General features: G+C 59.2%; 1 protein-coding gene across 1 annotated transcript; it reads left to right on the forward strand.

Annotated features, from left to right (window-relative positions):
• Positions 1–1865: 1865 nt before the first annotated feature.
• On the forward strand, positions 1866–8682 carry LOC119112580 (TBC1 domain family member 5). Its single transcript, XM_037236794.1, has 7 exons — positions 1866–1871; positions 3279–3494; positions 4492–4662; positions 6037–6128; positions 6619–6678; positions 7959–8073; positions 8641–8682. Exons 1-7 carry the CDS (start codon positions 1866–1868, stop codon positions 8680–8682), a joined length of 702 nt encoding a protein of 233 aa, XP_037092689.1.
• Positions 8683–14124: the final 5442 nt, after the last annotated feature.

A 14124-nucleotide genomic window follows, 5' to 3' on the forward strand; every position in this document is an offset into this window, starting at 1 on the left:
AGAGTGATGTTGCACTTGCACCCACTTGTACTTAGAGCAATTTAAAAGTAAAATTATCATGCACTGTTAGCAATTTATTCTACAGTGATAATGGTGCAGGCAGTGTAACATTGTAAGAGTGGTCTAAATACTGTGTAAGCTGCATAAGCATGCATGCATACATACCTCTCTGTTCTACCTGCTCAGCCACCCATGGACCATGTTCTTTGCATGGCCCCAGAATGATCAAGGGCCATGAATGTTGATGTGGCCAGCTCATTGGCAATGGTCATGTTATCTGTTGAACAAAGCAAGTGTCCCATCCCCCATTTTGCCATGCTTGGGTATTGCATGGAGGCAATGATGTAGGTATTCTGCCACAATGTGATGACAGGAAACTTTTTCTCATAGGCTACCTGGAGATGTGCAGGCACATTCACAGTCATGCCATGTGTGTGTGCAGCTTTTGCAAGGTGTGACTTCACTAAAAACATATGTAAGCAGACTGAAACCCACTTTTCAAGGGAAAAGAAGACCCATGATATTTTGTGGGCTTCTCTCCAATGCCTTTGTGCATTGAAGTTGTTGCGTTACAGGTACCCAGCTCAACATTGTAGGCCATGACTCTGTCAAAGAAATAAGTGTCATCCATGACCAGCATAAGCGAAACAGCCTGCCAACAGGGAAAATGGATAGCTGATGGACATTCAATATTCTTGTCAGTAATTCCACTAGTAGCAATCCTGGTGATTGAATAGATATGGGGAAGAAATGCCTTTAGAAGTGAGTTTTAGGCATTTTGAGCACTTAGTTGAATAGAATTGACCATCATCTTACATGGAGCAGGTGGTTAGATCATGTTTTCAAGCAGACAATACACCTTATGAGGACACAATGTTTTGAGGCAGTGCTGATGGTGGCAAGTGCATCATTCATTTGAGTGAATGCATCCTTGCAATTGTGGCAACAGTTCCACATCAAAATGTTGGGAGTTCTCATGGTGTGATTTCAGTATGCCTGTGTCAGTTTAACATCAATATTGCACATAGATATCAACATTTGCCTGGTATAGTCATTGAAGCAGTTACTCATGGTGGGTGAAAGGTCAGTTTTTTACATGAGAGCTCAGTGCATTTTTTGTAGCCTGACTGCTAGCTTGAGGCCAAAAATTTGAGTCACATCATTGCATCACATCAGTCCAAGCCTGGATCCAAGGCCTATGGAATGGAATCAAAGTCCATCATCAGTAAATCCTTTGGGCAGAACCGATCAGTTCCATATGGGATAAGTACAAAGTCCACATTGGATTCATCCGTGAAGTGAATGGATTCAGCTGGGTCCGAGTTCCAAGATGCAGTGAATCCGGACTGGGCCTTAAGTTGGGCCCACACAGACCCTGTCTGTCCCATATCCCAACAGCCGGAGATGACAACATGGGTTTGGTGCACATGTGGTTAGTACAATGATCATGTGTAAAGTGGATGAAAAATTTATTTAAAAAGTTTGCTGTATATTTGTGAGCAATGGTACTTGTTCAGTGCCCAACTTTGTGTATTTTGTTATCACGTTTTGGCCTACAATTCATTGACACAAGAGGGTTTTGTGATTCATTGCAGTAATTGTGGGGTGAAAAGCACAGACTGTCCCCAGTCTAGCAAGAACACCAGCTCAGTTGTATACTTGTTCCTGTGCTTATTGTACATTTTAATCTCCAGCCTGAAATTTACTAGCAACATTCGATAAAGGAAGAAGGAAACCAATTGAAAAAGAGCTGATTTAAAAGAGGCTTTAACTTGAGCTTATGCCTCTCAGCATGCTGGGTAATGGGACCAGAAGAAGTCTGTGTGCAATAGGCTGGTATGTATGACCTGATTTTCTCTAGCGGGATGACAGTGGGTTTTGCGGTATGATGCGTCACGTGACTGTTGCCCTCAGGCGAGGCATTTCGGAGGGGATGGCGGCGGCAGGACGGGATCACCCAGCGCCTCACGAGTGGGCCAGAGAAGCCTCTGCGGGGATGGCGGCGGCAGGACGGGATCACCCAGCGCCTCCGGAGTGGGCCAGAGAAGCCTCTGCCAAATACCTGTGCGTGAAACGTGGAGTGGAATCTTGCCAGGGTAGTGGTTTGTGGGGTGGAATCTTGCAGGGGAGCAATATGCCAAGTTGTGCCGAATACTATGAGCTTAGAAACAGAGCATGCTCAGCTGTTGTGTTTTCCCTGTGCTGTCCAGTATCACGGCTGTTAGTTCATGAGCTATCTGCGCTCAGCACGAGGTCCTCCCCTTGGCAAGCAAAAGGAAGGTGTCAACATTGGTTGGCAACACTGTGACGATTAGATGTGCACTGAAACTTAAGAATGCTTGTGACGGCGTATTCACAGGGGGTCGTCTCTTGACGGACGTGTCTTGAACGTCGGTAGATTGCTCAGTGGCTTGTTGAATGTGAATGGGGTTTGGATGATTTAACATGTTGTGCTGCCGTCATGCAAGGCTGACGTGTTGTGTGTGGTGTGTGGGGTCAGTTGGGCTCAGTTGTCCTCGGGCCGTGCCAGTGTCGGCATTGGCAGTATGACGTCACCCGACCCGTGCTGCGTCTGCACTGTGCTGGCTGCCCTGAAGGACAGCTCCTCAACTCTTTAAGCTCCGTTGGTTGTGTGCGCCGCGCAGGCGTCTGCGGTTGCCAGACGCCTGCGCTTCTGATGTGCTGACCTGGCGGTCGGCTGTGACCAAAGATGGGTGGTCCGCGCGCCGCGCCGTCGTGTCCCGCGTTGACTGCCACGCCCCTCCCTCCAGGCTGACCTGGCGGTCGGCTGTGACCAGAGAAGGGCGGTCCGCCGCCGTGCCGTCGTGTCCCGCGTTGACTGCCACGCCCCTCCCTCCAGGCTGACCTGGCGGTCGGCTGTGACCAGAGAAGGGCGGTCCGCCGCCGCGCCGTCGTGTCCCGCGTTGACTGCCACGCCCCTCCCTCCAGGCTGACCTGGCGGTCGGCTGTGACCAGAGAAGGGCGGTCCGCCGCCGCGCCGTCGTGTCCCGCGTTGACTGCCACGCCCCTCCCTCCAGGCTGACCTGGCGGTCGGCTGTGACCAGAGAAGGGCGGTCCGCGCGCCGCGCCGTCGTGTCCCGCGTTGACTGCCACGCCCCTCCCTCCAGGCTGACCTGGCGGTCGGCTGTGACCAGAGAAGGGCGGTCCGCCGCCGTGCCGTCGTGTCCCGCACTGACGGCCGTGCCCCTCCCTCCAGGCTGGACTGGGACCGGCTGTTCGCGGGCGGCGGCGGTACGTTGGCGGCGCTGCAGGAGCAGGCGCTGTTGCGCCAGCTGTCGGGCTGCCCGCTGCGCTCGCTGGCCTGGCGACTCTTCCTGCATGTGCTGCCGACGGAGCCGGCCGTCTGGTCCGAGCTGACGCGCGAGAACCGCCGCCTGTACCAGCTGGCCAAGAGCACCTACACCGACTACACGGACCTCAACGACACGAACATCAGCTGTCGGCTCAACAACCCGCTCTCCGTTGACGAACAGGTGAGCTGGGCCGGCCGGCCGCCGCCCCGGGGTGGCGCCGCTCAGTGATGGGACAGGGCAGGTGTGGAGGGAGGGAGGGGAAGCGCCGCCCGTGTGTGTGTGGGAGGGAGGGGAAGACGCCGCCCCGGGGTGGCGCCGCTTAGTGACGGGGGGCGCGCGCCGCCCGGTCTTGCATCGCTCCACGCCGCCGCGCTGGCAGATTCGGCCGGCGGTCTGCTCCGAGGACCCAGCGGCGCCACGGTCGGCTGGGCCCACAAACAGCGTAGAGCCCAATCTCGCATGCCACTGTGGGTGGTCAGCAATGCCGTTGATAGACATGACAGTTCGGGTCACCTTACCATTAACACCATGACCTTCTAATGCGGTATTGGCGTGGAGGGGCTGGGGCTTGCATTGCCTGCCTGTGTAGGTGCGCTAGTACCGGCTAGAGGACGCCACCAAGCGATGTAATTCTGCGCGGCACAGAGACTGGACGACCAGCTGAACCACAACAGCCATGTGATAAGCCTCAGCAGCCAATAGTCAGAGCCAACCGGACCACGCCAGACCTGGCCGCTTCTGGCAGCAACCACCACTGGGCACGCCGCGCGTGGGCATCACCTGCTCGGCGACCAGCTGCGTCACCACCCTCGTGTGCATCAACCACTAATCACTGGCCTCCAGTGATCGGCTGGCACATGGTGGATAGAATGGGGGGTCACGACGTATGCCTTATGACTGTATCTCGCTAAGCCCAGTAGAGCTACAGCCACGAAACGAGAACAGCGAATGACTAGGTACCGAAAGGATCTGTCGCTACCCCATTTGGCGTACTAATGCCGACCCGTGACCCCCCTAGTCGGGCTTATCATGATGACTAAGAACAACAAGTAAAACTGTCCAGTTTACGGAGCAAATGCTGCATTTTTCGTCACATAATCGAGCACGCCGTACTGTACCGTGCCGAAGAGCCCGTGGTGTCGCTGGTTCGAGCACGCCGTACTGTACCGTGCCGCAGAGTCCATGGTGTCGCTGGTTCGAGCACGCCGAAATGCGGCGCGTTATCAGGCAGGACGTGGTGCGCACCATGCCCGAGGTGGCGCTCTTCCGGGAGGACGCTGTCCGCCAGCTTATGACCGACGTGCTGTTCGTCTTCATGCAGAAGCACCCCGAAGTGGAGTATGTGCAGGTGGGTGTGTACCCAGTGTCTTGTGTCGCCTCCTCGTGCAGGTGGGTGTGCGCCCAGTGTCTCGTGTCGCCTCCTCGTGCAGGTGGGTGGGTGCCCAGTGTCTAATTGTGTCGCCTTCCCGTGCAGGTGGGTGTGTGCCCAGTGTCTCGTGTCGCCTCCTCGTGCAGTTGGGTGTGTGCCCAGTGTCTTGTGTCGCCCTTTCGTACACGGGGTGTAAGGCTGGGTATGAACCAGTCTTTGTAGCCGGCACGCCCAAAAAGGGCACAACCGTAGTCATTATTTGCTCGCCGCCATGGGGCCGCCAGGTGGCGTCGCAGGTTGACCCTATTGATGGTGTTGGTAGGGGGGGGGGGGGGGGGGACTGTGAGTGACGCGTCATGCGCCCTGACTGGGTGCCGCACGTCGTGCTGTGCCGCGGACCCCGTCGCAGAGTCCGCGGAATGCGGGCCCGGTGCGTGAGTGACGCGTCATGCGCCCTGACTGGGTGCCGCACGTCGTGCTGTGCCGCGGACCCCGTCGCAGAGTCCGCGGAATGCGGGCCCGGTGCCTGTTGACGCGAATTGCGCCTAGTCATTGGGGAAGGTCTTTCCGACTTGTGACGATAAATGGAGCACCTGAGGCCCTGCGGGGGCCGATGAACCGCCTGATGATCTGTCTGTGAGGGAATACCTGGCTCTATGGCCATATGCTGTCTAGTCCATGCCGCTGGCTTCTTGGTTGTATGGGTTTGCTGCTGAGTTATGAATTCATTTTTTTACTTTTGGTGCTCCCCAGGCCTCGGTGCTCTTATGAAACCAGGTGTCGATATTTGTATTTGCGAGCACTCGCATTAAGTCTGGAAAAAATGTCGGAAACCAGTATAACTTTTCTCGATGTCTTCAGCGTTTTTTTCCGATGTGGAAAGGGAGTGTTCGGCATTCGTATGGGGTTTTGAACAGATCTGGAGATTATTCTGTGCAGTTCACAACCCTGCCCTTCTTAAGACCTGAATCCCTCTATAGTGAGCTACACGCCCGCGAATATGTGCAGACTTTCGGGGAGGGTATTTCGGTTACTATTGGTCACCCACGCATTTGTGACGCCATAATATCATTCAAATCCTGCAATTCCATTAGCCATGCGGCGATCAAGGCCAAGAAAAATGACTTCCGCTTAAAAGTATACCAGTAGTTATAAGTGACCTTATTTCATCCTATCTGTTGCTTGCTTCAATATCTTCAGATGTGGAGCATCCGAAAGGGAGCTCCACATCTTTTTCCTTTACGTGGACTCACGGATTTCTGAACCAACCAGTGCGGGGCGAAGCGTCGCACGCAGTTGCTGCGGCACTGCCTGTCACGCGCGGCCGTGTCACTGGCTGGCTGTTGGCCGCAGGGGATGCACGAGCTGCTGGCGCCCATTGTCTACCTGCTTCTGCGGGAGTACAACAACTTCTGCGACATCAGGGCCGTCCACAGAGACCCACAGTGAGTGATAACGGTGGCGGTGACGCGGCAGCGGGCAGTCGTAGGTGTAACGTCACGTCCACAGAGACCCACAGTGGGTGGTGGCGGTGACAGTGACGCGGCAGCGGGCAGCCACGCGTGTGACGTCACGGGCCCCGAGAGGGAGAAGGGCCCAGGCGGCTCACACCAACTGGGGCCGTGCGTCTTTGTGGGCCTAGCAATAGGTCTGCTTCCGCGGCTGCGGGTTTTGTGATGGATCGTTTACGGTCTTCGTTTGCTGCCTCCTGCGACTGGTTGCGGACATTGTCACCGGGATTCGATGTGTCACATGCATGAGCCGCGCCTGGTCCGGCCCAGTCACCAGCTTCACAAGGCCGCCGTCCTGCTGGCGGAGTCGGTTGCTGGCGTCCACCGCTCTATGTGGGCTATCGTTGTGAGGCGCCTACTCTGGCGCTTGCCAGAAAGGCTGAATGTACGGTGCGATAATAGCCATGTGCGCTCTTTGCCTCAGCCCTGATTTCGACCTGCTGGAGATCCTTCTGGACAAAACTTACGTCGAGCATGATGCGTTGTGAGTACTGCGTTCTTTTGGTATTTGGACCGGTATCAGGCTAAACGTTACGCATTGTCTCAGATGCGCTTATATTGGACCATAGCCCGACGCCTGATGCTGTTGAGCCGGCTCGCTCGTGGTGTTTGTCCGTCTCTCCCGCTATTGAGCCGGCTTGCTCGTGGTGTTTGTCCGTCTCTCCTGCTATTGAGTTTGCTAGTGCGCTCGATCCCGGAATGTTGCATACACCTGCCTAGAGTCAGCCGGGAGCTATCGCTGCCAGTGTTGCTCCGGCGCCCGCCGAGAGTCAGCCGGGAGCTATCGCTGTCATTATCGCTCTGGCGTCACCTTGATAACATGTCTTGGCCTGGGCTCGCGCGACGCATGAACAGACAGCCCCCAAAGCTCACAGACTGGCGCGAACGTCTGAATTTACCCGCATTTTACAATACAATGGCATGGGGTAAGACTGTTTTCCCAAAGCTCGTAGGTACTTGGATTGGATATGCACGTTCATCTCTCTGATCCCCGTTTCAAGTAGTGCATAGCCTAGTGCGTGCGTGACGGCAGCCGCCGCTGTGTGACGGCGATGACCGCTGTGTGACGGCGGTGGCGCTGTGTGGCAGCGGCCGGCCGCTGTGTGACGGCGGTGGCCGCTGTGTGACGGCGGTGGCTGCTGTATGACGGCGGTGGCCGCTGTGTGACGGCAGTGGCCGCTGTGTGACGGCGGTGACCGTTGTGTGACGGCGGTGGCCGCTGTGTGACGGCGGCCGGCTGCTGTGTGACGGCGGTGGCCGCTGTGTGACGGCGGCCGGCCGCTGTGTAACGGCGGTGGCGGTTGTGTGACGGCGGTGGCCGCTGTGTGACGGCGGTGGCGGCTGTGTGACGGCGGTGGCGGCTGTGTGACGGCGGTGGCGGCTGTGTGACGGCGGTGGCGGCTGTGTGACGGCGGTGGCGCTGGTGACGGCGGTGCCGCTCGTGACGGCGGTGGCCGCTGTGTGACGGCGGTGGCCGCTGTGTGACGGCGGTGGCCGCTGTGTGACGGCGGTGGCGGCTGTGTGACGGCGGTGGCGGCTGTGTGACGGCGGTGGCGGCTGTGTGACGGCGGTGGCGGCTGTGTGACGGCGGTGGCGGCTGTGTGACGGCGGTGGCCGCTGTGTGACGGCGGTGGCGGCTGTGTGACGGCGGTGGCGGCTGTGTGACGGCGGTGATCGCTGTGTGACGGCGGTGGCCGTTGTGTGACGGCGGTGGCGGCTGTGTGACGGCGGTGGCCGCTGACCCCGGCCGGCCTCGGCTGACAGTTACCTGCTGGAGAAGGTGCTGCTCATGATGGACTGGAGCGGCTCGGTCAACCGACACCGCGAGTACAGCGACGCTCCAGCCGCCGGCCGGCCCGGCGACCGGCCCTTCAGCAAGGTGCCTCAGTGCAGCCGGCCACGCTCGGCGCAAACGCTGGCATGATAGCGCTCCTTGCTCCAAATGCACGCTCTCTGAAGCCAGCGGGACTGCACGACGGCTTGCGTTAATGGGACCTACCGGATTTGAATTAACATGTCTGCTGCGGACATTGTCTACGATGCCGCGTCCCTCGTTGAAAGAGCTGCCGATCTGCCTGTGTGACCTTGAGCCGAGGCGTCCGCCGGCCGGCTCTAGAGGTGGGCACGGGACCGGCTCTAGGGATGGGAGCGGGACCGGCCCAGTAGGTGGGCGCGGGACCGGCTCTAGGGGTGGGCACGGGACCGGCCCTAGAGGTGGGCACGTGACCGGCTCTAGAGGTGGGCACGGGCTGGCCCAAGAGGTGGGCACGGGACCGGCTCTAGAGGCGGGCACGGGCTGGCCCTAGAGGTGGGCACGGGACCGGTGCTGATGCCGGCCGTGCGCTGCCGCCAGAGTCGCGAGTGTCCGGTGCTGTGGGAGCCGTCGCCCTGTAATCAAGCCGTGCACCAGCTGCTGCGGCTGCGTGACTACACGCTGTACCTGAAGCTGCTGGAGCTGGGCGTGGAGCCGCAGCTGTTCGGACTGTGAGTGACTGGGCCGGCCGGCTGGCAGGCACGGGCTGCGCTGACAGCCGACGATCGTGGAGTCCTTCCGAAGGTGGCAGCCTTCACGATGTTCAGCCAGCCAAGCTCAGGCGTTATGGATAGGATGGAGGGTGGCACGTTCAGATGTGATGGGATGCTTTGGTTACCCCCCCCCCCCCGTTTTCGACAGAAAAATGTTCCGGCTGCTGTTCGGTCGTGAGTTCCGGCTGCCCGACCTGTGCGCTGTCTGGGACGCCCTGTTCGCCGACAGCCACGACACCAACTCACTCGACCTGGTGCCTTACGTCTTCTGCGCCATTCTCGTCTATCACCGCAGCCAGAGTGAGCGCCGCCGCTAGCGCCGGCCGGGGCGACTCGCCCGGTGCCGAGTCGGCCGTCTGCTGACCCGGGGCCGTGTACACGCGGGCGGCCCGGCGGCGCTGCTGGTCACCACCCAGCCTAGTCAACGGTGCGCTAATGGCCGGACATCAGTAAAGGCGGACAAAAGGTGCCGGCCGCGCCTCGTCTGCCAGGCCGTTGCCCGGCGGGGCTGCCGGCGGCCGTTGGGCGTGTCGGCGTGGCCCGCTCGGGCCTCGTTCGTGTGCCGCCCAGCCTGACGCCGCCCCTCGCCGCAGTCCTGGAGCGGGACGGCATGGAGGCGCTGACGCTGCTCATGAACCTGCCGCCCGCGCCCGACATCACCAGCTGCATCGCCTACGCCCTGCACATGCGCAACCCTAAGGTGGGCGTGCGAGCCGGCGCCCCGCTCGGGATGGGGTGCTGTCTGGCGCCCCCGCTGTGGGATAGACCGGCTGATCGGTGCGCCCCGCTGACGTCCGCCTCCCCCCCCCCCCCTCCCCCGTTGTGGGAGGGACCGGCTGACCGGTGCGCCCTGCCCCGCCCCCTCCCCCGCTGTGGGACGGACCGGCTGATCGGTGTGCCTCGCCGACAGGAGCACAGCAGACCGGATGGCTATCCGCCCGGGCCGCCCTCGCCACGCAAGCTGTCGTCGGCGCCGGCCGGCGCCAGGCGCAACTCTGGCGAGCGCGTCCCGCCGTCGGTGAGTGGTCGGCTGAGCGCGTCCCGCCGTCGTTCTTCATCAGTTGTCTGTGTGTGCGGTCCATCCAAGTCGTCAGCCCTCGCCACACAAAGTGGAGCGAACAGTCTCCATTTCCTGTGGCTTTTTGAAAGTCTATTGCAGCCGTTTAGTGCAGCCTGATGTCTAGAGGAGCCTGACGCGACTAACGCCGGACCGGGCAGCCGGGGGCTCCCGTCTGGTCGGGTCACCGGCCGACGATTGCCACAACAGATATAAAGGTCAATTTGAGTGATCCGGTTGGCACGCTGTCTAGGGTCAGACATCTTAGCAATCGCCGATTGCAACTCCTTGCAATGACGGGCGGAAGGGAGCGCATCTGTCTCCAAATTATGCATTGCAACTACATTGCACTGCATTGAACATTTCTTTGAATCGTAAGTTGTTTTACCAGTTACGATTTTTCTGTAATTTAACGAAATAAAGCTTTCCTCTGTCCATCAGCGCGCGAAATGTCCCATTGAATAATGGGTGCCAGATGACCATTGTAGTCAGTGCGCCCCAAAAACCCATTCATCATCATCACCATCACCATCCCATCGATTTTTTAAAAAATGCTGAACGTGGGTCGAAACGAGGTTTAGCTCTTGACAACGGGGCGTCTGGTCGACATGGGGCCAACTGATGAGACGCAGGAGGAAATGGGTCGCCATCCCGGGAGGTCGGAGTCCGTGGGTGCGTCAGGTCAGGTCATGATGAGACGGAGGAGGGAGTGGGTCGCCATCCCGGGAGGTCGGAGTCCGCGGGTGCATCAGGTCAGGTCATGATGAGACAGAGGAGGGAGCGGGTCGTCATCCCGGGAAGTCGCAGTCCACGGGTGCATCAGGTCAGGTCATAGTGAGACGGAGGAGGGAGTGGGTCGCCATCCCGGGAGGTCGCAGTCCGCGGGTGCATCAGGTCAGGTCGTGATGAGACGGAGGAGGGAGCGGGTCGTCATGTCGGGAGGTCGCAGTCCGCGGGTGCATCAGGTCAGGTCTTGCGCAGGCGTACGCCAATCATGGACTGGTCCGTTTTATGACAATAAATATTGGTTTTCATGATAACCAGAGCTGATCGCCGCGTGAAAGCGATCGGAGGCAGCAGCAGCGTGGGATAGGCGAATGTATTGTGTGGATCAGAGGGCCAGCTGGACATGGCCCGAGCCGAAGGTAGGTCATCTGTCATTTGCGGGGCGAGAAGGCCAGCTTGACATGGCCCGAGCCGAAGGTTGGTCAGCTGTTACTTGTGTGGATCAGAAGGCCAGCTGGACATGGCCCGGGCCGAAGGTTGGTCAGGTGTTGTTTGCGGGGCGCGCGGAGCCACTCCTCCGTGGCGTGCCTCGGAGGCCATACTGTTGGGCCTGCACCAAAAAAGACTGCCATGAAATGGGCATATATTTGTGTATCATAGGCAAATACATGCCAGCAAATATCAGGATATTTGCAGCAGATACATGCATTCAGCAGGTACCTTTTAGCTTATCGCGGCCAGCATCCACCCAAAGCATTTGCGTTTTTGCAATGTTTTTGTCATCTTCATTCATTTGAATTTATCTATGTGAAATTCCTCGATTTTGTCAGTTACACGTGTAAAGCCTGTCAGGCCCAACGGCGGCCCACTTTCATACCGTGATATTTGTAACTTCGTGTGAGAGCGCTCAGCGTTTCCCAAAGGATACAGACTTCATCCACTGACGTTTTAGTTTCATCTATGCGGCCACAACGCCCTTTCCTGTCATCACGTCGTTCGTCCCACGCCGTAAAAGACGTTACTGTGCACTGGACAGAACGTCACCAATGCCCTTGACCTGTGGAAAGATCATTGGAGGACATGTTCAAGTCCGGTGATGTCTTGGAACGCCGCGCCAGCCCGTGAGGCAGCTTTGTCATGAACTAAAATGGCCGACGTGTGTTAATGATTCTGGGGCCATTTACATCAGGGTCACATCAGGTCAAGTATTGAAAATAGTTGTAACATCCGCCGTGCCCACGGAATGACGTCAGGCGGCCTTGCACCGCACCACGAAAATAATCGGCGGCCTCGTTAGACATAAACCATACTTAATCAGCGGACGCGTCATGTGCTACGATGCGACGGCAAACCACCATTTGCCTCTTTTGGACCAGTCCTAACAGGCTAGCCTTAGAAAACAACTGTTAGCAATTTAGGCAGCGGTGGTGCGCGGCTTCCGTGCTGTGTTTTGTGTTTGCTGTGGCTCGCTTCGGTCGCGAAGTCGGCAGGCATTGGTGGCTCCGTACGCAGCGAACGGCGACGAACACGGCAGAACTGTTCAGTACCAATGTGTGCCGTTGGCCCGAAATGCTGGCACGCGCCGGCGGGGCTGTGAGTGTTGGTCTGCCGACGGCGGCATGTGTTTGAGTTTGACTGCTGACCGTCTGACGTGTCAGCGGCCGCCGGCCGTCAAGGTCACGTCGGAGCGCCGGTCCTTTCAGCTGTTGCTATCCCGGCTTTGGTTTGTCATACGGCCGTCCGGCCTGGGGGTGCGCCAGTGCTCGGCGCACGGTGCCGCCTCGGCCGGCCTGGGGGTGCGCCAGTGCTCGGCGCGCGGTGCCGCCTCGGCCGGCCTGGGGATGCGCCAGTGCTCGGCGTACGGTGCCGCCTCGGCCGGCCTGGGGGTGCGCCAGTGCTCGGCGCGCGGTGCCGCCCCTGCCGGCCTGGGGATGCGCCAGTGCTCGGCGTACGGTGCCGCCCCGTCTGAGCTGTAGCCTGTGTACGGCCCGGTTACAGGTGTCTGCCCGTGACGAGAGCGTGCTGTCGCGGCCTCGGGGCGTGACCCAGCCGCCGCCGCTGCCGCCGCCGCCGCCGGAGCGGGAACCGGTCGCACCGCCGCGCCTCGGCCGAGCCCTGGCCAGGCGGCTGAGGCCGGTCGCCGAGCCAGGTACGGCCGTACCGCCCGTCGCCGACCGACACTGCTCACTGCACACAGGCAGGGCGTCTGTCGTCGTGTTCATGTGCTGTTTCATCGGTTAGCCTCGCTGGTGGTGCTGATCCGCCATCGGCGCGCGGCAAACCGTTGCTCCGAGACCGTGGGGACACCGGCGCACGGGAGACCGTTGCTCCACCGGCGCACGGGAGACCGTTGCTCCACCGGCGCACGGGAGACCGTTGCTCCACCGGCGCACGGGAGACCGTTGCTCCACCGGCGCACGGGAGACCGTTGCTCCACCGGTGCACGGGAGACCGTTGCTCCACTGGCGCACGGGAAACCGTTGCTCCACCAGCGCACGGGAGACCGTGGGGACACCAGCGCACGGGAGACTGTGGGGACACCGGCGCACGGTACACCGTGGGGACACCGGCGCACGGGAGACCGTTGATGTAGCGGCGCGTGGGTGTCACGGGGGCTCCACTGGGCCGCGCAAACTGCGGTCGGGACCACTGTCGGAGCAGCCCACGGCAGGCGTAACTCGTAAACTGTGGTCGGGACCCCTGTCGGAGCACGGCGCAGCAGGTGTAACTCAGAGACCGCTCTCGGTGTATGGCGCATGGCTGGATTAGTTACTCAGTTCGCTTTAATGATCCGCCCAATACGCGAAATCGCACTGCCGATCACCAGGCTGGTGGGCTTGGCATTGGCGTTATGGTTATCGCAGCGTTGAGCTGATGAAGCCAATCGATCTCATCACGCGGTGGCGGGTTCCGACTAGCGCCGGGTAACTGACGGTATCGACGGCCACTCGGAGCTTTTTCCTGATCCGGGATCTGAACGTGTTTGAGCCTCGGTGATATTTAATCTGTGAACGGCTTCGAGAAGAGTCATTGAATCTGCTAAAGGCCTCTGTCGGCGGTACACCGGGCAGGAAAAGTTTTCAATTGAACGGCTGTAATGTGAGTCAAGCCATTACTTGAACTGTTCTTGAGGTTAAGAAAAGTGCGTAACAACATGTGGTTACAGGGAAGGTTTCATTCAGAACAAAGCGAGCCACCGCAAAACCTTCCTGACAATATTGGAGCTTGGCGACACTCGTTTGCCTGTTCCCTGCAGCGTGTCGAGCGGGCCGTTGCAAACACCTTATCACATGCATTGAAGCAAACGTGTTAGAATCAGCACGGCCTGTTCTAATTGGTGTCTGATCCTGTTGCCCGCTTATCGGCGGCCTTCGCTGCAGATATCAGCGCGGCTTAAGCCCGTCGCGGAGCTGTGACCCACACGGTGTCTCTCGCTGGGAACAGAGTGGAAACCAAGCCATAGTCCGTCGCGGAGCTGTGACCCACACGGTGTCTCTCGCTGGGAGCAGAGTGGAAACCAAGCCATAGTCCGTCGCGGAGCTGTGACCTACATGGTGTCTCGCGCTGGGAGCAGAGTGGAAACCAAGCCATAGTCCGTCGCGGAGCTGTGACCCACACGGT

Source organism: Pollicipes pollicipes, unplaced genomic scaffold (assembly GCF_011947565.3).
Source record: "Pollicipes pollicipes isolate AB1234 unplaced genomic scaffold, Ppol_2.1 Scaffold_7261;HRSCAF=8764_pilon_pilon_pilon, whole genome shotgun sequence".
NCBI classification, from domain to species: domain Eukaryota; kingdom Metazoa; phylum Arthropoda; class Thecostraca; order Pollicipedomorpha; family Pollicipedidae; genus Pollicipes; species Pollicipes pollicipes.

Excerpts from the sequence above, each read along its gene's own strand:
- LOC119112580 (XM_037236794.1), top strand. Across the intron at positions 6,129-6,618 it reads GCCGTCCACAGAGACCCACA|CCCTGATTTCGACCTGCTGG; the intron begins GTGAGTGATAAC and ends TCTTTGCCTCAG. Across the intron at positions 6,679-7,958 it reads TACGTCGAGCATGATGCGTT|TTACCTGCTGGAGAAGGTGC; the intron begins GTGAGTACTGCG and ends CTCGGCTGACAG.